Source organism: Pan paniscus, chromosome 8 (genome assembly GCF_029289425.2).
Source record: "Pan paniscus chromosome 8, NHGRI_mPanPan1-v2.0_pri, whole genome shotgun sequence".
Classification (NCBI taxonomy): Eukaryota; Metazoa; Chordata; class Mammalia; order Primates; family Hominidae; genus Pan; species Pan paniscus.
The window spans coordinates 111,298,189-111,322,393 of NC_073257.2; the positions used below are offsets into that span (position 1 = coordinate 111,298,189).

Genomic DNA, 24,205 nt, shown 5'->3' on the forward strand with positions numbered 1-24,205 from the left:
TCGAGTAATTGTGACAGAGACCATATGGCCCACAGGCCTCTAATATTTTCTGTCTAGTCCTTTAAAGAATTGGTGTCCAGGAGACTCAATAGAAAGAGAGCAATCTCCTCCACAGATGGAAGTCAATGGTGGAGAGAACAAGGTGAAGATATTCCTTCCTAAAAACAGACCTGGGAACAGATTGCTCTCTCATCCTTGAGGACAACTATGTAATTATGCCCACCTGCCCCACTGCAGAAGGGAGGTTGCTTCAGAGCTAGAGAACGCAGGTCCCTGGAAATGGCTTGCAGCTACAGCCACCAACCCTGATTCATGGGACATCAAAGTCTATGAGATTGGTCCTCTCTGAGGGTGTCTGGCAGTCAGAGGGGCTGGCCCCCAAGGGGCGCAGGAGGCATGGGCCTGAGGTGTTACATGGGCTTTACTCAGTCCCCTCCAGGAAGTCTCAATTCCAGGCACCAGCCTGGGTTTGTGACTTTTCAGAGATGGCATCTTATGTGGAAAGTACGTCCTAATCTTTCAAGATGTAAATATGCCAATATCAGCACCAGCATACAATGCCGGTTAGTTCTAACCAAGCTGTCAAGGGCTTTGTCTCCATTTCTGCTTCTGTTTTGAAAAGAACTCAGACTGCCAAGCAATTATGAATGTTCCTCCAGTGTTACAGGCTGATACTTGCAACCTGTTTTTTTCAGGTGGCCAAAAAAGGAAGAGGTCACCAGAAGGAGAGAGAACCTCTGAGGACAACTCCAATTTAACACCTCTGATCACATGACAGGGCAAAGCCAGCATTCACTGGGTGTGTGAAATTCCAGAGCTGTGGGGGAGAATCCACCCTCCCATCATCTGCTTCCCCCAAGGCCTCCCACAGGTGACAGAATGTTCTGCCTTCCCTTCCGTCTCTTCACCCCTAGCTGTCAGTTTGGCAGATTTTCCCTCGTTACCTCCAGTTCGACTCAGAACCTTGACATGGCCATAACAGAAGGAGGTGCCTCTGATAGAACATGCTAGAGATGGTCTTTTCCACAGCATAGTCTGGGACTGGAAAAGAGATGTCTGACTGCAAGCTGACAATGCCACTCTGGGACCCCTGATGCTCTTCTTTGTTCTTTGGGTCCCCTGATGCCATAGGAGACCTATCGTCTTGGAACTTGCCATTCTTTCCCCCAGAACAAAATGTTAACTTTCTAACACATTTCATGCATAGCTTGGCTCAGAAGGTGCCATTGGCAGACAGGCACATGGGAGGCTGGAGTAGGAGGTCTGAAGATTAGTTCAGGGGATGGACCAAGAATTTCCCCCAGAGCTTTAAAGAAGTGGGACTCAGCCATGTTGGCGCGTGATTGACATTACAGCACAGAAAACTGTTAGTGACTGGTTTCCTGTTAGATAAGGGTTCCAGCAGCCTGGGGCAGTATGTCTCAGCTGGAATGGAAAGAATGTGAGATGGAACCTCAAGTCACTGTTTTTACCAGGGACACATCTGTTTTGGCTCCCAATCAGCAGTCTTCAATCGATCAATAATTCTGCTCTGGAAGAGAAGGAACAGGGAGCAGAGAGACCCAACTGGGAGCCAGAGATGGAACTTCAGGTCTTAAGTGCAAATCAAAGCAAAAAACAAACAAAACTTACATGGAAAAACTGTAAGTGCTGAAAGCAAGTTTAGCCATGATAAACCAAAGAGTGCCCAGGTCAGCCAAGAAAGATACATAATCTCATGGGACTTCAGTGAGAGTTACACAGGAATGTTGAAGAATCATTCTTCTTTTTCATGCATTTGTCCTTTTCCCACCCCCTTACTACACCCTAGCAGATCAGCTGAGTGTACTTTATTCCAAGAACTTACTGGATCTCTGGTTTTTCTCCTGAAGTTGGGGCAGGTGCAATTCCAAGCATAACCACCAGATGGCAGAGTGACCGCGCATACCTGCTTCCAAGAATAAAACAGTTCTGAAAAGCAACCACAAAGCCGGGCGCGGTGGCTCACACCTGTAATCCCAACAGTTTGGAAGACCGAGGCGGGTGAATCACTTGAAGTCAGGAGTTTGAGACCAGCCTGGCCAACATGGTGAAACCCCATCTCTCCTGGGCGTGTAGTCCCAGCTACTCGGGAGGCTGAGGCAGGAGAATCGCTTGAACCTGGGAGGCAGAGGTTGCAGTGAGCTGAGATCACACCACTGCACTTCATCCTAGGCAACAGAGCGAGACTCTGTCTCCCCCCGCAAAAAAAAAAAAAAAAAAAAAAAAAGAAAGAGAAAAGAAAAGAAAAGCAACCACAGCCAGCCTTAGGGAAAACTTGGAAGTAAGTGAAATTTGTCTTCAGAATAACTATCTCCCTTTCTGATCTGTCTCCTACTCTTTAGATGTTCTCAGTCAGGTACTCACTGAACTCATTGATCGAGTGCTGTCTGCTAAATCTCCAAACCATTCCCAAACCTTTCCCCGTAGTATACCATCCAGCTTCCCTCCCCTTCCTCCAAAACCCTCCCTCCCACCTCCCCACACCCATTCAGTCATTCACAGGGAGGAGGGAGACTGATCATTCCTCTGGGTTATCTGCATCTCAAAAGAAAATGCTTACCCACAGGAACTGTTAACTCAGGGGTTCTTAACTTGGGGTCCATCACCCCAGGGGGTCCATAGTTGGACTTCAGAGGGTCTATGAAACCCCTAAAACTGTCAGTATTTAATGTATTTATTCTTGTATGTTTTTTCCAGAGCATTAAAGCTTTCATAAGGTTCTCAAAGGTCTCAGACCTACAAAGAGTTAAAACAAACAGACAAACAAACAAAAAAAAACACTACTATTTTAAATAGTGGAACTTTCAGCCCAGCGTTTCTGCAATGCAGAGTGAAGTGGATACTGGGCAGTTCGAGACAGGTTTTTAATCATAAGTGGTCTTTTCAAATGTCCATCAATTGATGGGGAAGGCTGGCACCCACCAAGAAGTGGAAGTCCTCAGAAATTCTTGGCACACCCTAGAGTATTGTACAACCAACACCCCCACATAACTTTGTCCCCTCTTCCCCAACAACCCAGAGCAGGTGTTGCAGACAGGAGGGCCACAGCATGTGGAAGTAAAGACTTTGGAGCTAGAGATGCCTTTTCTAGCAATGATTATTGACTTCACCACACCCCTCGCCTGGCCTGGCCTGAGGCTCAGCAGTGCATGACTTCTCGTAGATAACTTCACAGTCATCCAGTCCCAACACCTGCTCTTGCCTGGTAGGAACAGGCGAAGTGTCAGCCCTCAATGTTGGGTACTTAGACCCAAACCAATAAATGGTGAGTTTTGAACAAGAACTACCATCATGCAGGCTTCCTGCCCAGCTGACCACTGGCCCCAGGGGTGCCTGCCTGGCTGGTCTTCATCACCCGAGGCCACCAGGCTCAAGCCACTGCTGTTGCATTACACCCATCCCTTTGCAAAATCCCTATGGAGCCTGTCACCGCTCCCCTCCCTATATACCCCCACCCCACAAAGATTTTCTTCAGGTTAAAAAAAAAGTTTAAAAAAAAGATTTTAAAATAAAGCATTTATGAAGGCTCAATAAATTGTAAATAATTTTTAAATAAAATGAAAATGCCTTTCCTGGAATGTGGCTGTTTTCCTTGCCCCTGGAATCTTCTGACGTGGCTTCATTTGAGATGCAGGTTGAGTGATGCCCACGTGTGATGATCTCACCTGTGCACCACCTGCCTGAAGAGGCATGCCGCTCCGGGCCAGGTGTGAGGCTGCGGTGAGGTCACGGGGAAGCCTTGGCACACTACTTTGGGAGGCCAGATGGTAAGATTTTGCAGGAGTGAATGCCAGAAATGAGAAGTAAAACCCAAATGAGAAGCCAGTATGCATAAAGACAAGGAAGGAACTAAGACGACAGTGAGAAGGGCTGGCATTTGCTGAACCCATGTGATGGGTGAGGTGCTGTGCTGGGTGCCGTCCAAATTCAAGGTCTTGGGGGCTAAACCCAGACAAGCCCGAGACAGAATGTTGGTCACACTAGCTCGCTTCTGCAGAACCTTCAGAAAGGAGTCCAAGTGGCATGACTCTGGCAGTTTGCAACCAAAGGCTAGGGAACGGAACACAAGAATGGGCCAGGCCTGTTGGTCAGTTTTAAGCCGATGCTGGAGGGAGGGAACAGCCAGGCAGGTGGGAAGATGTGTTTGGGCATATAATACCTGTGTGGAAGGAAGGCTGAAATCTGACACCTACTACTCATTTCTCAAAGCAAACAGGAGGATCAGGGGCCTATGCCAAAACCTCTTAAGATTCTTCTCAGGAACCTCAGTAGAGGCTATTCATTTCACTAACGGTGATAATAAATAACGGAAACAACTATTTTGCCAAGGGCTTTATGTTCCAAGTATTCTGCTAAGTACCCACTAGCTCATTTCTTTCTCAACCACCCTGTGGAGGAGGGGTTACTGTCTGCAAGGTTACTGTCTTCTTGCTCACAGTTACACACCTGGGAACTGGCAGAGCCTGGAGGTTGGAGTGCCCTGCTCTTGAGTGAGCAAAATTGGTGAAACAATCCCACCTCTAAAGTTCACTGGCATGTCAGAGGCCTGAGGAGTCCTGCCGGCTTCCCAAACTCACAGCCCTTTTTCAGGTGAACGCAGTGGGAACCACACCAACCAACATATCTGTCGGAATAGAAGAAGGCCAGATTCCCATTGAGATGGGCTTTTTTCAAGTGCTAAAAACATTTGAGCACTTTGGTACTGTCACTTAGATTTAAAGATGTGTTTATCTTTAATGGTTTTGGCAGCCCCCTAAAGAGAAAATTTTAATTTTCCCTAACAAGAGAAATTAAATACTAATAAGATGGTCAGGTAGGATTGCACTTTGGAAGGCAACATTTTAGTATTTCAGGCTTTTTTTTTTTTGCCCCAGAGAGCCAATTTTCGTCCCCATGGAGGCAGTATCGTCCCCATGGAGAATGAGTGGTTGAAAGCATTTGGAGAGAATGGCAGATTGACAGAAGGTAGAATCATTCGACTTCTCTGCTGGCTGCCTTCCCTTACTAACAACAAGCATCTTTACATTGGGAGGAGAACAAAGACTGATATGTTCAGAAAGCTGTGAAGAGATGGGTGGGAGGGCATCTAATCACATTCACTCATGAACTTCCACCAGCCCAACCACACACTGGCAGAGTGAGTGTCCTCTGAAGGACTCCTGGGGCTCCAGCCAGACAGGGAAGGATCTGGAAACCACATCCTGTGCAGAAACAAAAGTGGTGGGGGAGAGGCAGTTCACGTGGAAAAGTGTAAACAAGGAATGACAACTGCTACTTTCCAATATTTGAAAGGTGGTAGATTAGAAGTGCCAGTAGATTTACTATCTGTGGTTTAAAGGAAGGAAAGGAGGGGCAGGGGAGTGGAACAAAGATCAAATTCTGGTTCAAGGTAGATGAACTTTTACCGTGAGCAAAAGGTAAATGAGCCTCTTTTTTTTAATTAAGAGGCTCCACCAGCAGAAGGGGATGCCTCACCAGGTATTTAAAGAATCCATCACCACCACCACCCCACCAGTTGAAATGGATGAGTCAGAGACAATATGGAGAGACTATTTCACTGGCGGAGAGGCAGGACTTGATGACTTCTGAGGCCCCAGTCATCCCTCAGGACTGCAGGATTTTCTAACAACCCAAATGAGTCCTAGAAAGTGGCAGATCCTATTAAAATCACAAGAATTAACTTTAAATATTTAAAAACTCCAAATAATAGACCTCTTGTGTTAAGTAACATCAAACCCCACCAAATTCTACAAAATGGCCATTTGGAGCGGCCCTTGGACTCTGGAAATTGTGATCTATGTTTTTGTGGTTCTGTTTCAATAAACCAGGAGGGACTCTGACAGCAGGGAACGGGCTGATATTCTATAATCAACCTGAGTGATGTCATCTCCTCTCACAGTCCAAGAAGTCCAGTTTCTTAAGTAACATAAGACAGCTGGCCTCCAAATGACAAGCCCACAAAATCACCAGGGAGTTATATGGTGAGTTCACTGAAGGAAGCTATACTGTAAGAACACATTGTAGTTTTTCCTTTAGCCACTAGTAAAACCCTCTAAAGCATTCATTTTAAACTGTGGGTCACAACCCATTAGTGGTCATAAAATCAACTCCATGTCTTGATCAACATTTTTATTTTATTTTTTTAGGTGAAGTAGAACACAATAGAATGGCTCAAAAATATCAGAATGCACTACGCACATCACGAGTAAATACTGTTTGGTAAAACTTCTGTTTCAGTTAAATATGTATGTGTCCGTGCATGTCATGATTAAATATCCTTCTTAGCACAGTCACCCTAAAGAACCAAAGCTTAGGACTAGGGACACAACCATGCAGAAAGAGCAGGGAGACCAGACACTCTGGGTTGAGATGATGAGTTTAATGCCACAGCTGACACCCACATTCACACTTTGGCTCCTTCAGACAACTTGATCTTTGGGACTAGAATTTGTACAGAGTCAAACACCACCTAGAAGCACGTGGCCGCCACACACAACACTCCTTTTTAGTGAGAGGGACAAGATACCTATGTCTCATGATCAAAGTACTCTTTTATTCTTAAATAAAAATCTTAATTTGCTTTGACCTCCAAAGGCTCTAATCCCAGTCTCCAAATTCGTCTCAAGGGATGTTCTCTTCATGTGGGGCCGGTTTAAACAGAGGCTGCCTCACCAGAGCAGCCTTTCAGTCCTGCAAGTGTCTCTAATCCATGGTATGTACATGTAGGTTTGTGCAGGCAGGGAACACACATGACAGAGAACTACTTTGGTGGTACTGGACGGGTGGCGTTTCTTCACTGGATTTTGGTGACTGCTTCATGGATGGAGGTGGCCACGTAATCTAGATTTTTGGTGGTTAAGCCACTCACGTTGATTCGACCACTTGGCAGCAGGTAGATGTGCTTTTCATTGACCAGATACTCAACCTGCTTGGCTGTTGAAAACCAAAAGAAGACATAATCAGAGCAGAGGGGATCCTTAAAGGAGTGGAGGCTCAGCAATTATATGACAATTACAGCTTTACTTCTTTCCCCTTAACAGAGAGAAGCAAAACAAAAGGCGCTATTTTGTCCAACTGACAAACAGAAAAATATACTCACTAGATTCTGGAAAGTACTCTTACTAGTTCACCTTTGAATCCCCAGAAAATTCAATATGGCTACTACTGATGGGAATTTTAATCTGAGATTGCCTTCCAACCAAGCCTTATACATTATATCCACCGGGACACCCCTATCACCTAAAAACAACCATCAGACGGACAGCGATATGAAATGCTGGCTATGAAGTGCTTCCTTTAGTTCTTCCCTAACCTGGACTTGCATTGAGTACCCGCGGCAGCCTCCCTTTGACATTTCATTTTTACAATACATTGGGTAAGGCCCCATGCATGAGGTACCTGATCAATCCTGTGTGAATTAACCAATGAGCTGAGAAATGACACAGACCTCTCTGACCTGGCACCATCAGACTTCTGTTCATTTCTCAGCTTTCTCTCAGATGCAGTAGTTTTTCCATGTTATCAGAAATGCATCACATATGGGTAAGAAGAGACTACCTGTACTTCCTTTATACAGCAGTCTCTAAAGCAGTTTTGCTATTTGGCAAATCCATTGATAGAATTTTAGTGAATTTGGCTGGGCACAGTGGTTCACGCCTGTGATCCCAGCACTTCAGGAGGCTGAGGCTGGTGGATTACCTGAGGTCAGAAGTTCGAGACCAGCCTGGCCAACATGCTGAGACCCAGTCTCTACTAAAAATACAAAAATTAGCCAGGCGTGGTGGCATGTGCCTATGGTCCCAGCTACTCAGGAGGCTGAGGCAGGAGAATTGCTTGAAACCCAAGAGGAGGAAGTTGCAGTGAGCCGAGATCACACCACTGCATTCCAGCCTGGGTGACAGAGTGAGACTCTGTCTCAAAAAAAAAAGAATTTTAGTGAATTATTGCTTAAGTAATTAGTACCTTTAAGATACCACCAACCTGAGGAAATGGAATAATAATGAATCATCATAATCAGAGGAGTGAACACTATGTGCCAGGCAGTGTTCTAAGCACTGCATCTTAGTTCATCCTGATAATAACTTTATCATGCCCATTTTACAGATAGGCCATAAAGACATTAAATGGCCTTCCGAGGTTGCACAGCTGGTCAATGGTGGATGTGGGATTTTCAGGCAGGATTTCAAGTCTGGGCTGTACACTGCCCCCGTGATGCTACACTGCCTCTCTACGGAAGTGAAAAATCTGGACCCTGGACTCAGTGCTCCTTGAAGGAAACCAAAATAGTTCACCCCAAAATATACTTTGACATATTTTGAGATGGCTGTTGAGAGGGCCTACATACAGAAGTAGCCCTGCAAAGCTGTCTTTTGTGGGAGAGATCTGTATCTGTAGAGAAAATCTGCATGGCTGCAGCTAGGCTTTCTCTGAGGCCCTCCCTTGTCCAGATCTAGGGGAGATTAACTGAGAGTGTGATGCCTTTAAAGGTCTAAAAGAAATAGACCTTTACCGCTATTTTCTCCGAGGGCTGCTACCTGTCTTATCTACATAATATAACAAGACCACCTTTGCTAACCAGGCCTTCTCTTCTCTGCCTGCCATAATCTGTTCTGGCAAGCTCCAAGCTCCCATTCTTTCTATAACCCCAAGATGGTATAAAAGCATCAATCATCTGGCCATTTATTTGAGTTCTATTTTGTAAGACACCTGTGCAAGTTAATAAATTTGCATGCTGGCCAGGCACAGTGGCTCATGCCTGTAATCCAAGTACTTTGGGAGGCCGAGGAGGGAGGATTGCTTGAGCCCAGGAGTTGAAGACCAGCCTGGGCATCATAAGGAGACCCTGTCTCTACAAAAAAATCTTAAAAATTAGCCAGGCATGGTGGCACACGCCTGTGGTCCCAGGTACTACGAAGGCTGAGGTGGGTGGATTGCTTGGGCCTGGGAGGTTGAGGCTACAGTAAGCCATGATTGTGCCGCCGCACTCCAGCCTGGGCAACAGAGTGAGACTCTGACTCAAAAATAAATAAATAAATTTGTATGCCTTTTCTCCTATTAATCTGCCTCTTGTCAGCTGATTTCCAGCAAACTTTCAGAGGGCAAAGGGTAAGTTTTCCCTTGACCCCTCCAAACCAGTGAACAAAGAAAGCAAGCTTAAGAAGAGGTTTACCTGTGTGAATTGGTCACCCAAGGGGATAGAGCCTCAAGCCAACACAGCCCTGGGTGTGCCACTCTTTCTAAAAGCCTGTGCCCTGAGGCAGTGATTAAACGACTCCTACCCTGGCTTTTGGTTTTGTTTTAGTAAAAATGAGCCCTTTCTACTTTTTCAGAGAAGGGAAGTGTCACAGTTTGAAAAGCTAGTAAAAGTTATGGACTCTTTCCCTAGAGCAGGGCCAAAATACACATATACAATTTTTTAAACATCATTTCAGGGGCTTCACAGTTCTCCTAAATGTACATCCAGGGATTCCAGGTTAAAAGCCCCATTCTGACAGAAAAAAGATAACAAAGGAAGTATTGTAATGTGAGAATTGTAGAAACTAGGTGGCGGATATATAGGGGTTCACTGTACAATTCCTCCAACTTTTCTGTATGTTTAAAACTTTTCTGGCCAGGTGCAGTGGCTCATGCCTGTAATCCCAGCACCTTGGGAGACCGAGGCGGGCAGATCACTTGAGCTCAGGAGTTTGAGACCAGCCTGAGCAATATGGTGAAACCCCGTTTCTACAAAAAATTAGCCAGGCATGGTGGTTCACGCCTGTGGTCCCAGCCACTCGGACACTGAGGTGGAATGATCACCTGAGCCCAGGGGGCAGAAGTTGCAGTGGCCCGAGATTGCACCGCTGTACTCCACCGTGGGTGACAGAGCGAGACCCTGTCTGAAACAAACAAACAAACAAAAGGCCAGGCACAGTGGCTCACGCCTGTAATCCCAGCACTTTGGGAGGCCAAGGCAGGTAGATCACTTAAGGTCAGGAGTTTGAGACCAGCCTGGTCAACATGGTGAAACCCTGTCTCTACTAAAAATACAAAAATTAGCTGGGTGTGGTGGCTCATGCCTGTAGTCCCAGCTACTTGAGAGGCTGAGGCAGGAGAATCGCTTGAATCCAGGAGGTGGAGGTTGCAGTGAGCCAAGATTGTGCCACTGCACTCCAGCCTGAGCAACAGAGCAAGACTCTGTCTCAAAAAGAAAAAAAAAGTTGGGAGGAAAACAAAACCCCTGTTTTTAATAAGGGCAAATGATGCCAAGCGCTAAAAATATAACTTTTGTGTTATAAGCACAGTTCTATTCTCATCATTTTTCCAATTCATGATATTAATAAAACTAATTTCCTCCTGTGGATAATGGGAAGATATGGATATTTTACAGGGAGACATTCCCATATTGTGAGCTTTTAGACTATTACTACTAAAGACTATTAATATTTCTGTTACATGTAATATTTTTATAATTGTGAGTGAACTAATTCTCTGTTCCTCAGTCAAGAGGACATCTACAGCTAACTGAGCTATTTCTTTACTTTCTTAGGTAGCTTCATTTTACCCCAAAGTATTTTGAGGGGTCCACAATACAAGCTCTATTAACTGCCATTTATATTTATTTCCTTTGGATTTTTCTGAGCCCACTTCACACTGGCACTGTGATGGCCCCAGTTAAATACCTCCCCACGGCCTCTGCCGTTCTGCCTACAAACCAAGCCAGCCACACATCCCTCCCTAGAGTCACTGGGACACACAGGTGAGTCGCCACATCTGCACTGTGGGAATTACTAAAGAAATGACGCCTGTGATCTCAGCTACTCGGGAGGCTGAGGCAGGAGAATCACCTGAAGCCGGGAGGCGGAGGTTGCAGTGAGTCGAGATCACACCACTGCACTCCAGCCTGGGCAACAGAGCAAGACTCCATCTCAAAAAAAAAAAGAAGAAATGACTCTTCTGTCATCAGATGGGACTGCAGATGGCAGATGTGCCCTACTGACAACTGACAAAGACCATGCATGACCACCTACTAGATTTTCAATCAGCTTTTAATTCCAACCACCAATCTAGGTTCTTTTCTTTTTTTTTTGAGATGGAGTCTCGCTCTGTCGCCCAGGCTGGAGTGCAGTGGTGCGGTCTCGACTCACTGCAAGCTCTGCCTCCTGGATTCAAGTGATTCTCCTGCCTCAGTCTCCCGAGTAGCTGGGACTACAGGCGCCTGCCACCACGCCCGGCTAATTTTTTTGTATTTTTAGTAGAGACGGGGTTTCACCATGTTAGCCAGGATGGTCTTGATCTCCTGATCTCGTGATCTGCCCACCTCGGCCTCCCAAAGTGTTGGGATTACAGGTGTGAGCCACTGTGCCCAGCCCAATCTAGGTTCTTGTTTATGAAATGCAGAGATAACTTTGTAATCTCTTTTTGAGGATAATACCTAGAAATAGGAAAGACCTGTTAAGAAATCAGTTCCCTGAATAATCATTATATTCAGGATTAAGGCAAACCCAAAATGTACCTGAGCATTTATAAGAACCTTTCATAAATTACGGCTCCCAGCTACCAATCCTGTTACCTCCCAGCTGGCTCTGAGCCACTTCCCAGCCCACAAACACGGAAATATCTTGGCTGTGGGTCAGCAGGGCAGACCACAATACTCTTCTGAGACCCAGTTTATGAGATGGTGGGACACCCTAAGAAAACCTAACTTGTCCTGGTCCAAAGCAATGGCTGCCCAATTAGGCAAAGGCTGTGAAGGTGAGCTCAGCTCAAGGCAAGCGACTGAAAGGAATGTTGTGTGTCTACATGCACGCATGGGCTGGAGGTGGTGGGGGCCACTTACGGTTCAACCCAGTGAAGCTGAACATGCCAATTTGATCAGTGATGTGGTTCCAGGTCCCAGGGGTTTTGAGGGCTTCTAGTCGTGCCCTGAGTTCAGATCTCATGGTCAGAATCCGGTCAGCCATTGTCTTCACATTACCTGTCCTGAAGCATGGACAGCGACATAAATACCAATCCAGACAGGAAAGATGGTACCCGAAAACACACAGGTTTAAAAACTCTAATTTAAACGACAGCTGACAATGGGATCATAACCTGCCTATTATGGCATGTGGATGTCTGGATGGGTGGATTAACATACCAGAGAGAGAGACTTAGGGGGCAGAAGGAAAGGACTGCATTTACTAGTGAGTCTAGTGCTAGTCTTGGGTATACTGGCTAGAATACACTCACATTTCAACTCAGGCTTCACTGAGGTGCTGCTATAGATATTAATAGGGTAATATGTTTCATCAGGACTTACTAAATAAAGATTGCAGATTTAGCTACTATATAAAAATTACTGTTCTAAAATAAGATAAAGTGTATGTAAATTACAGATAAAAACCAAGAGCTCCCAAACTGTTAAACTGCCTAGACGTTCGATATTCTATTTTGCTGGGAATACCTTCTTGGGTTTTCCAACTTCATGGGGAGGAAGACTGGGTGGGGGGGAAATTGGGGAAAACTACCATTCATCGAGTGCCCCCTCCTGTCTTCCAGGTGTTGTGTTATGCACGTGTGAGGTAGATATCAGCCCCTGTTTTACAAATATCTGAGAGTCAAAGAAGTTAAAGTAATTTTATCCTGCTTCTGCCAAAATGAAAGGAAGAGACCCAGTTAAATGTACTGGGACAATTACTGTTCTGCACTCCCCACCCCCCGGCCCACCAGACTGGGAGCCCCTTACCATTCCTCAAAGAGCTCAGGGTTAGAGAGGGTGCTGGCCACAATTCGTGCTCCCTGGGCGGGGGGATTGGACCAAGTAATCCGCACGATCTTCTCCATCTGGGAAAGGACTTGCAGGATGCTCTCAGGTTCTTTTCCAACCACAGTCAGATTCCCGACTCTCTCATCTAAAGAGAGGGACCAGAATCAGCTGTGGCTGCTGAAGCAGGGAGTGATGCGAGGAGGTGGGGCTGTAACTCCTCAGGAGAGCACTCACTGTAGAGCCCGAAGTTCTTGGAGAAGGACTGGGCACAGAAGAACTCGAAGCCTTCAGACACAAAATAGCGAATGGCCCAGGCATCTCTCTCCAGGTTTCCAGATGCGAAGCCCTGATAGGCTGAGTCAAAGAAGGGGAACAGAAACCGGTGCTGCGGGGAAGGAAAGTGAGTCAGGGCAGGAAATCCTTCTGGCACCAACCTCAGACACCGGCCTTCCTTCCCCAGCTGATGCCTGGAGGGAATTTCAAATGCTGTCCATTTCTCCTATTTCTTGACTATATGCACCCAAGCACCACTTTACATCCATTTCTCTCTACAACCAACAAGTGTAACCTTTTCCGTAAACTTTACTTTTTAAAAGTAAATTGTCCTAGAGTGTCCCAATTCAGCTTAGAGAAACAGGGCTTACTTTTGATGCAAAGAGACAATGTCCTACATTGTGGATATTCCTCTGTGAATTTCTGGCGTGAGAGCCTTAGTCAAGTGTAGGCTTGGTATCCCCAGGGCTCCTCATGGGCTATTCTGCTAGGTACTCAAGAGGAAGGGAACAGAGTAGCCTCCATTCCTGTCACTCATCTCCTCAAAGAGCTCTCCACAGGGAACCTGCTTCTACAGCTGTGCTCTCTGAGTGGACACCACTTCCCTCCCCGGAACTGTCCAAATCTTTGGTTGTACTTTGATTCCCATCTCTTAGGTTTATCTTGACTAGGCGGGACTGGGGGGAATCTGGACTCCTAACTCTGCAGCTCATCCCCCACATCCTGGCACTCCCCAAGTCTCATCAGTCCTGTCTCTTCAGAGCTCCCAAATCCTTTTGCATCTCACTGAACCCACTGCTACCTACTTCATCCAGGTCACCATCAACTCCTACCTGGGCTATGGCAATGGTCTCCTAACTGCTCCCACGGCCTGTCTAGTCTTGCCTCTCTCTGACCCATTCCCTGCTATGACATCAGGGTGGCCTTAAGACCATGCACATCCAATCATGTCACTCCCCGACATCCAAGATTTCAGTGGCTCCCCACTGCCCTGAGAATAAAGTCCAAGCCTCAGCACAGACCCTGCCCCTATTCACTCTAGCCTCATCACTCACACTCCCCATGATGTCTGCCTGGGGCTTCTGACCATGCTCCGTCCTCTGCAGAGCACATCCCTTCCCTGTCAACCCCTGTCTGCTGATGCCTTCTTAGCTCCTCCCCATCCTACAGGACTCAACATAGAAACCACTGCTTCCAGGAAGGTTCCTGCCACCAACCCCCCAACTCCCACATATACACTGCCCAAAGTCTGGGCTATGTACCCCCCTATAACACTGTCAACACAGCTATCTCACAGCATCACAGCTGCCTTAGTACTCGTCCATCTCCCCAAACAGGCTGTCTGTCTTTGAGGGTAGGGACTGCATCTGCTCCATTCAATACTGTATTCCCACAGTGTCCAATACACAGCAGTTCCTTAATAAGTATTCTACAAACTCATTAAGGAAGAATATACAGACTTTCAGCTAGGAATTCCCACCTAGAAAGTTACGCCAAAGAAATAATAAAAGGAAATTTTGTTACATAATTTTTCATCAGATCAAGCAATCTGAAGTAAACCTAAATATTCATCAGATGATTTACCCCATCCCTAATATGACATATCCATGAAAGGAATATAATATAGCTATGAAAAATGATGCTGCAAAATATTCAATGACATGTATATAAAGAAGTGAAAATGAAAAACAAATTGTGTTGCACAAAACAGTACAGACAAAATGATCTCATCTTTGTAAAACATATACATAAAACTAGACACACACACACACACACACACACACACACACAGTCTGACATTCTATCTACCAAAACATTAACAGTGTCTTTCTTTAGGTAATAAAATTTACAGTTAACACTTATTTTCTTCTTTGGACTTTTCTCCATTTTCCTAATTCCTCAGCAAACAGCAAACAGGTATTGCTTCTAAATACATTAAATAAGAATATATACTATTTTTTAAGAGATGCTCTGAAGGGGCAGTTACCTTCATGACAGAAGCAATCTGCTTCCACTGCTCCGGAGTTGGGTCAATCCCAGTTGGGTTGTGTGCACAGGCGTGGAGGACAACGATGGAGAACTCAGGAGCATTCTGAGGAGAAGGAAGCTATGTCAGCTCTGACACTGATGGGAATATTGGGAGACAGAGTCAGCAGCAGATTGGTCAGTGATGGAGGGCAAAGGGCAACCATATTCTTGTCACTCTTTCATGTCTCTTTTGTGCCCTCTCTCTTACATGCTATGTCAGAAACCACCATCAGGTATGGGGAAGGTGTCTCAGACTCCTTCACTTAGCAACTGGTCCAAAGACTTTGCCTGAGATTCCTGACACCATGCAATTCTCTACTTTTTCCTCTAAATCACCCACCTCCAGATCATTCAGGAAGCCCTGGAGGTCCAATCCTCTCTTCTCTGCATCCCAGTAGCGATAGGACCGAATGTCTTTAAAACCAGCAGCGGAAAACACAGCATTGTGATTCTCTGCATGCAAAGAAGTAAAAAGTTAAGCACTTTACAAACACTAGGAGGCATGAGTGGAAAGGATGCAAGTCAGCTTCCAGGGCCCTCCCAGGCTCAATGTCCACTGGGCATCATCCAGGCTGGGGGTTAAGATGTAGAGGAATGATTGTAACCAAGAACAAGTTCAACCAGTCACATTAATGCCAGACTTATATTCTACTACAATGATACTTCCTGCATCTACATTCTATGCCTCCTCTGGGGAGTTTCAACATAGCCTTGGTAGATACAAGTCTACTAAGAGTCTTGAGAAAGAGTATTCTTAACTTGATTTTGAGCAGCAGGTTTCTCATGCACTGCCATAACCCACTGTTCAAGCCATTCCCAACAGTCAGTTGTTCTAGGGCTGGATTACATTTTCTGTGTAACCAGGGAGAGTCATGAGGATAATTCTCTCTGGTTTCTGTTTTTCCTCTCACTTCAGCTGAAAGACTCACCCCAGGTTGGTGAGGACACATAGACAGGTGTGTTCTTGTTGTTTGTTCCATTGTACCAACGCGCTAAGAAATCAGCTCCAATTCGAAGTGCACCTGTTCCCCCCAAAGATTGCACACCTCCTACCTGAAAGAGAAGAAACAGGGTCACAGGCTGATAATGGTGAGGTCAGATAATATTTACAAAAATAAGGTAATAATGAGCACTTACTCTGTGCCTGCTCTGTGCTAAGGCTTTTAATTATTATCTCATCAAAACCTTACAACTACTACATGAAAAAGGTACTATGATTTGCCCATGTTTACAACTGAGGAAACTGAGGCTGAGAGAGGTGAAGAACCTTGCTCAAAGTTACCAGCTACTGAGCAGGAGTGCCAGTCTTCAACCCAGGAGGTCTGACACTAGAAGAAGCTTCCCTTCTGAACACAGAGGTAGAGGACACACCGAGGCCACATTAGTGTGTGTGTGTGTGTGTGTGTGCATGCACGCACATGCCTTGGAAGGCAAACCCATCTCTTCAGCACCCATCCTAAGATCAAACTTACCCTCTAGCATAAGCCTCTAAAACAGTGTTCCTAACTTGTCATTGACATCAATCTGTGCTACTCCTCATCTCTAGAATTCAGGCTTATTAATCCTTAGAAGTATGTTCTAACAAAACAGAGGTGATGCATGAGTACTACTTTCTTCTCCTTGGCTTCCTCTCATCTTTTTTTTTTTTTCTTTTTGAGACAGTCTCATTCTGTCGCCTAGGTTGGAGTGCAGTGGCATGGTCTCAGCTAACTGCAACTTCCGCCTCCCAGGTTCAAGTGATTCTCCTGCCTCAGCCTCCCGAGTAGCTGGGACTACAGGCGCCTGCCACCATGCCCGGCTAATTTTTTGTATATTTAGTAGAGATGGAGTTTCACCATTTTGGCCAGGTTGGTCTCGAACTCCTGCCCTTGTGATCTGCCTGCCTTGGCCTCTCAAACTGCTGGGATTACAGGTGTGAGCCACTGCGCCTGGCTGGCTTCCTCTCATCCTAAAGTGACCTAATATAGGCAATAATAAAAGCCATATTTTATTTATTTATTTATTTATTTATTTATTTATTTTACTTTAAGTTCTGGGATATGTGTGCAGAATGTGCAGGTTTGTTACATAGCTATACATGTGCCATGGTGGTTTGTGGCACCCATCAACCCGTCATCTAGGTTTTAAGCCCTGCATGCATTAGGTATTTGTCCTAATGCTCTCCCTCCCCTTGCCTCCCACCCACTGATAGGCCCCCGTGTGTGATGTTCCCCTCCCTGTGTCCACGTGTTCTCATTGTTCAGCTCCCACTTTTAAGTGAGAACATGCAGTGTTTGGTTTTCTATTCCTATATTTTATCATTTACAAAATGCTTTCATGTATACTCAATGCCCACATGCCCTCTAAAGTCAAGTCTATATCCCCTGAAACATGAGGAACTGATTCAGAGACATGTTTTCCCCAAAGGATACACAGTTGTGAGTGGCACAGCTCAGCACAAATCCAGGTTTTCCATTCTAGATGGAGTCACTACATTCTAATGATGTAGTTCTCTGCCTATAGATCTTTGATTTTGCCTCTTCAAAATTCTAATTAGGTTTCAGCATAAGTCTCTCAGCAGAAAAATGTCATAAACCCCATGTTGCCCAATTTGACTAAAGGATTGAAGAGAAAGGAAGAAAAAGATCACATGAAAAAGTCTATCTAGCCGGGCGCAGTGGCTCACGCCTGTAATCCCAGCACTTTGGGAGGCCAAGGTGGGTGGATCACTTGAGCCCAGGAGTTTGAGACCAGCCTGGCCAACATGGTGAAACCCTGTCTCTCCTAAAAATACAAGAAAATTAGCTGGGCATGGTGGCACACACCTGTAATCTCAGCTACTCGGGAGGCTGAGACGTGAGAATCATTTGAACCTGGGAGGCAGAGGTTGCAGTGAGCCAAGATCGCACCACTGCCCTCCAGCCTGGGCAACACAATGAGACTCTGTCTCAAATAAATAAATAAATAAATAAATACAAGGAGGGACACACGCCAATCTTCTAACAGTGGCAACCTCTGGGGAGGGGTCCAAGGATGTAGGAATAGTGGTTGAAAGGGACTTTGGCCTAATCTATAAGTCGTTTTTTTAAAAATAAGATGAATGTATTCATGTATTAGTCATAAAATTTTACAATTTAAAACACCTATTTAGATGTCTGGGATTTACTATTAAATAATAATCCAGCTTTGGTGGAGGGCAGGGAGGCAGGGAGGCAGGGAGGCAGGGAGTGGGGTAGAAGGAAATACACAGGATTGACCCTATACAGATAATTGTTGAAGCTAGGTGATGGATACACAGGGATTCATTCTTTATACTGTTTTCTCTACTTTCATATAGATTTGAAATGTTCCATAATAAAAAGGTTTTTTTTGTGTTTTTTGTTTGTTTGTTTTTTGAGACAGAGTCTCGCTCTGTTGCCCAGGCTGGAGTGCAGTGGCACGATCTTGGCTTACTGCAACCTCCGCCTCCTAGGTTCAAGTGATTCTCCTGCCTGAGACTCCTGAGGAGCTGGGACTACAGGCACGTACCACCATACCCAGCTAATTTTTGTGTTTTTAGTACAGATGGGGTTTCACCATGTTGGTCAGGCTGCTCTCCAACTCCTGACCTCGTGATCCGCCTGCCTCGGCCTCCCAAAGTACTGGGATTACAGGCATGAGCCACCACGCCTGGCCAATAAAAAGGTTTTAAAACTCTTCTTAGAGAAGAAAAGCTTCCTAAATCTTTTCAAGAACCTAACATAACATTGCTGCTAAAAGACAACAAAAGGGAAAAAAGTAGAATGAGAGACCTAGATCGTACCTTGATGCTAACTTCCCAAGTAAACATTAATGAACAATATTAATCCAGCAGTACATTAAAATTACCCCCTTGATTGAGAGTCATCCCATGAATGGATTATAAGAGATATAAAACCAATCATGCTGCTAGATAGAGAAAACCCAAATGATCATGACAACAGGTAAGAAAAGCTTGGCTATTCCTGAGATAAATGCTTAGTAAAACAGGAAACAGTGGGTACTTCCTGAAAATGACTGAAAAAAATTCATTTAACCCATAAGTCAGCTTAAAAACAATGAATCGTTTAGTAGAAATCCCATTTAAGCCAACAACAAGGTAATGTTACCAATTATCGGCACTATTATGCACCAATGTTCTGTTTGTATTTATAGGTGTGAGCATCTGTGAAAGAATACTATCTGAAATATGAAATATAAGCAAAGTTGACATTCAAGGGGATGCAGAACTAAACATAGCTGTACATTACAGAGAGGGGCAAAGGCAGTGCACTGGGGTGAAAATGCTCAGTGTGTGTCAGATTTGGTGTACTAACTACTCTGTTATTTACAGTGATCCTTACTGAGCACTCATCCTTTGCTATTACTTTAAAAGTTTTGCCCCCACATTGTGGTTTACCTGAATTCTTTATGCAAATTGCTACCAAGATGATATAACACAAATGTGCATTTATTTTTTATGGATTTGTCATCCAGCTAAGTTGAATGTCAGTTTCATACATGACTTCACATTGCAGATACCTAAGCCACTCTAGAGTGCTAATACTTCCTAAGCAAATGAGCAAGACCTCCCTTGAACATGGTTTTAACTTCTGGAAACACGATAGATGCATAGATACCAGTGGAAACATTCCCAGGCATAATTTTTCATTTCCTGTGCTCAACTTTTAACTCCACCCTTTCTCTCCCACTACAGAAAGCAAATTCATTTTTTAAAAAATCAGTAGAATACATTAAAAATGTGCTTAGAAGAGATAAACCCACTCCACATTAACTAATCCTTGACATTCATGACATATATGACACTTGAAATATCAAATTCTCAAGAAGTTATCACTCCCTAAAAATATATTAAATACTGGATGGCTTCAGTGAAACACAAGTTGCTCTAAACATCAGCAACTAATAGAAACAAGTTTTTGGTGAATCAATAATATAGCAATGTGGTCATTCTGTGAACTGATTTTTGGCAAATTGTCCTACAGCCTAAGAATGTCCTGTACTTGTTATAAAGGAAAATAATAACATCAAAGGAAGTAAGTACAGACTTCTCAAGGAGCCAGGCAACTGGACCTGGGTAAACAAGAGTATCCAGAACAAGGGAAATCCAGGAAGACTTGGTATGAAGCTAGATAGAGCAGGCCTCTGTTGGACATGTCAGCATAAGATTGCTGGATTCTAGAACCCTTGTCTGGGATAACAATTTGCCGATACTATGACTTCACCATGAGGAGTAGGAGAGCAACCAGGAGCTGCCTGTGGCCAGAGCCATGCTGCATTCATCTGGGTGCCCCCAGCATCTCTCACGGCATCTGGCACATGGTACTACATAAGCATGTGCTGAACTAGATAAAGAAAGAAGACAGTGGTGAAAAGATCTGAGTCACAGCAGAAGCCCCAAGTCGCCTAGAGGCAATCAAAGCGAGAGTGGGATGTCATGATGTGACAATGAGTTATGGCCCATGAGCCCTCCTTTCTACAATGCTCAGTAATCTCAAAGCTGAAACAGCACTATGCCGGAGATGAAAAATGGACATTTCTGTCTGGATCCTAAGATCTGAAAGTGGAAAAGTAATACAAGGCAGTGAGGAGTCTAGAAAATAGGTCTCCTCAAAATGGGTAAAGGATCTGGAAATGTTGAATCTGGAGAAGAAAAATCTAAGGGAAGAAACAATTACTGTTGGTTTACTTGTTCACTCATTCTTTCATTTATGTCTCGTCTTTAAGTTTTGGCTCAAATGTCATTTCTATTTCTATCATAACCACCCTAGTTAAAACTGTATCCACTCCTATAATTCCTAACATGCCTCCTCCTGCTCTATTTTTATAGCATTTATCATCTTTAGTATACTACATCATTTTCTTATTGATATAGTCAAAAAGATTACATTTAGAGTCTGTTCCTCTCCCCGAAACTGAATGCAAGGGCAGGGGATTCTGTGTGTTTGAGTCACTGCTGTGCTCCAGCATCTAGAACAGTGCCTGGCTCTAGTAGTGGGCATCTGATGACTAAAGGAATGAATGAATCCAAACCTTTGGAACCTGAGGTACCTGGATAGGAGCCAAATGCTGAAAATCTGCAAGGTAAATAAGCAATGATCCCTGCCCTGGGGAAAGTTAGGGCCTTGTGGGAGATGAAGACTTATAAAATTATCCATTATAGTAAGAACAGTTAAGTACTGTTATTCCCAAGCTGTGAACAAAGTCCTGTGATAACTCAGAGAGCTTAAACAACAAGCTCTGCCTAAAATACCTAAGGATTCAGTGTGGAAGTGACCCTTGATCAGCTCTTGAAGGACTTAGAGGTGGGGACTGGATAGCTAGAGCAGTAAGGGAGGGCATTCCAAATGGAGAGAAGGGCCAGGCAAAGGTTCTTAGTCTTGACAGGGCCCAGTAGGTCTAGAAAACAGCAAGGCTCTTAGAATGTCAGGACCTCTAGTGGAGTGAGGGGAAATCAGCAACTGTAAGAACAGGATGAAGACTGTCACCTGTCACCTACTTTCACTGCATGCCAAGCTCAAAGTCTGGATTTTACCCTACAGGCAACGAGGGAGCTATGGGCGGTGGGGGTGGGGAGTGGGAACAGGTGACATGAGTAGCTTGTTTTGCCAAGGAAGGTCATCCTGGCTGCAGCATGCAGAATGTACTAAAACAGGGAAGAGACTAGAGGCAGGAAGGTAAATTAAGAGGCTATTAGTGAACTAAGACAGCAGCCTGGGAATGGTGAGGCCTTCCAAGCAGAAGAAAGGCTCAGAGCTCGAACAGAAGGCAGCAGAAACCTCTGCAGACTTAAATGTCCCTGTCTGACAGCTTTGAAGAGAGTAGTGGTTCTCTCAGCACGGAGTTTCAGATCTAAGAACGGACAGCCTGCCTCCTCAAGTGGGTCCCTGACCCCTGAGTAGCCTAACTGGGAGGCACCCCCCAGTAGGGGCAGACTGATACCTCACATGGCCGGGTACCCCTCTGAGACGAAACTTCCAGAGGAACGATCAGGCAGCAACATTTGCTGTTCACCAATATTCCCTGTTCTGCAGCCTCCGCTGCTGATACCCAGGCAAACAAGGTCTGGAGTGGACCGCCAGCAAACTCCAACAGATCTGCAGCTGAGGGTCCTGACTGTTAAAAGGATAACTAACAAACAGAAAGGACATCCACACCAAAAACGCATCTGTATGTCACCATCATCAAAGACCAAAGGTAGATAAAACCACAAAGATGGGGAAAAAACAGAGCAGAAAAACTGAAAATTCTAAAAATCAGAGTGCCTCCCCTCCTACAAAGGAATGCAGCTCCTCACCAGCAACGGAACAAAGCTGGATGGAGAATGACTTTGACGAGTTGAGAGAAGAAGGCTTCAGAAGATCAAACTTCTCTGAGCTAAAGGAGGAAGTTCGAACCCATCGCAAAGAAGTTAAAAACCTTGAAAAAAAATTAGATGAATGGCTAACTAGAATAACCAATGCAGAGGTCCTTAAAGGACCTGATGGAGCTGAAAACCACGGCACGAGAACTACGTGATGAATGCACAAGTTTCAGTAGCCGATTCGATCAACTGGAAGAAAGGGTATCAGTGATGGAAGATCAAATGAATGAAATGAAGTGAGAAGAGAAGTTTAGAGAAAAAAGAATAAAAAGAAATGAACAAAGCCTCCAAGAAATATGGGACTATGTGAAAAGACCAAATCTACATCTGATTGGTGTACCTGAAAGTGACGGGGAGAATGGAACCAAGTTGGAAAACACTCTGCAGGATATTATCCAGGAGAAGTTCCCCAACCTAGCAAGGCAGGCCAACATTCAAATTCAGGAAATACAGAGAATGCCATGAAGATACTCCTCAAAAACAGCAACTCCAAGACACATAATTGTAAGATTCACCAAAGTTGAAATGAAGGAAAAAATGTTAAGGGCAGCCAGAAAGAAAGGTCGGGTTACCCACAAAGGGAAGCCCATCAGACTAACAGCTGATCTCTCAGCAGCAACTCTACAAGCCAGAAGAGAGTGGGGGCCAATATTCAACATTCTTAAAGAAAAGAATTTTCAACCCAGAATTTCATATCCAGCCAAACTAAGCTTCATAAGTGAAGGAGAAATAAAATCCTTTACAGACAAGCAAATGCTGAGAGATTTTGTCACCACGAGGCCTGCCCTACAAGAGCTCCTGAAGGAAGCACTAAATATGGAAAGGAACAACCGGTACCAGCCACTGCAAAAACATGCCAAATTGTAAAGACCATCGAGGCTAGGAAGAAACTGCATCAACTAACATGCAAAATAAGCAGCTAACATCATAATAACAGGATCAAATTCACACATAACAATATTAACCTTAAATGTAAATGGGCTAAATGCTCCAATTAAAAGACACAGACAGGCAAATTGGATAAAGAGTCAAGACCCATCAGTGTGCTGTATTCAGGAAACCCATCTCACGTGCAGAGACATACATGGGCTCAAAATAAAGGGATGGAGGAAGATCTACCAAGCAAATGGAAAACAAAAAAGGCAGGGGTTGCAATCCTAGTCTCTCATAAAACAGACTTTAAACCAACAAAGATCAAAAGAGATAAAGAAGGCCATTACATAATTGTAAAGGGATCAATTGAACAAGAAGAACTACCTATCCTAAATATATATGCACCCAATACAGGAGCACCCAGATTCATAAAGCAAGTCCTTAGGGACCTACAAAGGGACTTAGACTCCCATACAATAATAATAGGAGACTTTAACACCCCACTGTCAACATTAGACAGATCAATGAAGACGGAAAGTTAACAAGGATATCCAGGAATTGAACTCAGCTCTGCATCAAGAGGACCTAATAGACATCTACAGAACTCTCCACCCCAAATCAACAGAATATACATTCTTCTCAGCACCACACCACACTTATTTCAAAATTGACCACATAGTTGGAAGTAAAGCACTCCTCAGCAAATGTAAAAGAACAGAAATTATAACAAACTGTCTCTCAGACCACAGTGCAATCAAACTAGAACTCAGGATTAAGAAACTCACTCAAAACCGCTCAACTACATGAAAACTGAACAACCTGCTCCTGAATGACTACTGGGTACATAAGGAAATGAAGGCAGACATAAAGGTGTTCTTTGAAACCACCGAGAACAAAGACACAACATACCAGAATCTCTGGGA

At 44.5% G+C, this 24,205-nt stretch overlaps 2 protein-coding genes across 5 annotated transcripts in view; one reads left to right on the plus strand and one right to left on the minus strand.

Moving 5' to 3' along the window:
- Positions 1 to 3,599, plus strand: part of CNNM1 (cyclin and CBS domain divalent metal cation transport mediator 1) — a 67,512-nt gene extending 63,913 nt beyond the window's left edge. For all 4 annotated transcript variants that reach the window (XM_024930302.4, XM_034931261.3, XM_034931262.3 and 1 more), the window contains one exon: positions 696 to 3,599. In XM_024930302.4, coding sequence (XP_024786070.2) covers positions 696 to 775 — 80 coding nt within the window. In that variant the 3' untranslated portion in view covers positions 776 to 3,599. The remainder of the gene's footprint in view (positions 1 to 695) is intronic.
- A 2,536-nt stretch (positions 3,600 to 6,135) lies between these two features.
- GOT1 (glutamic-oxaloacetic transaminase 1) overlaps positions 6,136 to 24,205 on the minus strand; it is a 33,891-nt gene continuing 15,821 nt past the window's right edge. The window contains exons 3-9 of the mRNA XM_003825455.5: positions 15,979 to 16,102; positions 15,390 to 15,502; positions 15,009 to 15,113; positions 12,983 to 13,133; positions 12,728 to 12,893; positions 11,840 to 11,982; positions 6,136 to 6,954 (exon numbers count right to left, since the gene is read on the minus strand). Of these exons, the coding sequence (XP_003825503.1) occupies positions 6,815 to 6,954; positions 11,840 to 11,982; positions 12,728 to 12,893; positions 12,983 to 13,133; positions 15,009 to 15,113; positions 15,390 to 15,502; positions 15,979 to 16,102 (942 nt within the window). The 3' untranslated portion in view covers positions 6,136 to 6,814. The remainder of the gene's footprint in view (positions 6,955 to 11,839; positions 11,983 to 12,727; positions 12,894 to 12,982; positions 13,134 to 15,008; positions 15,114 to 15,389; positions 15,503 to 15,978; positions 16,103 to 24,205) is intronic.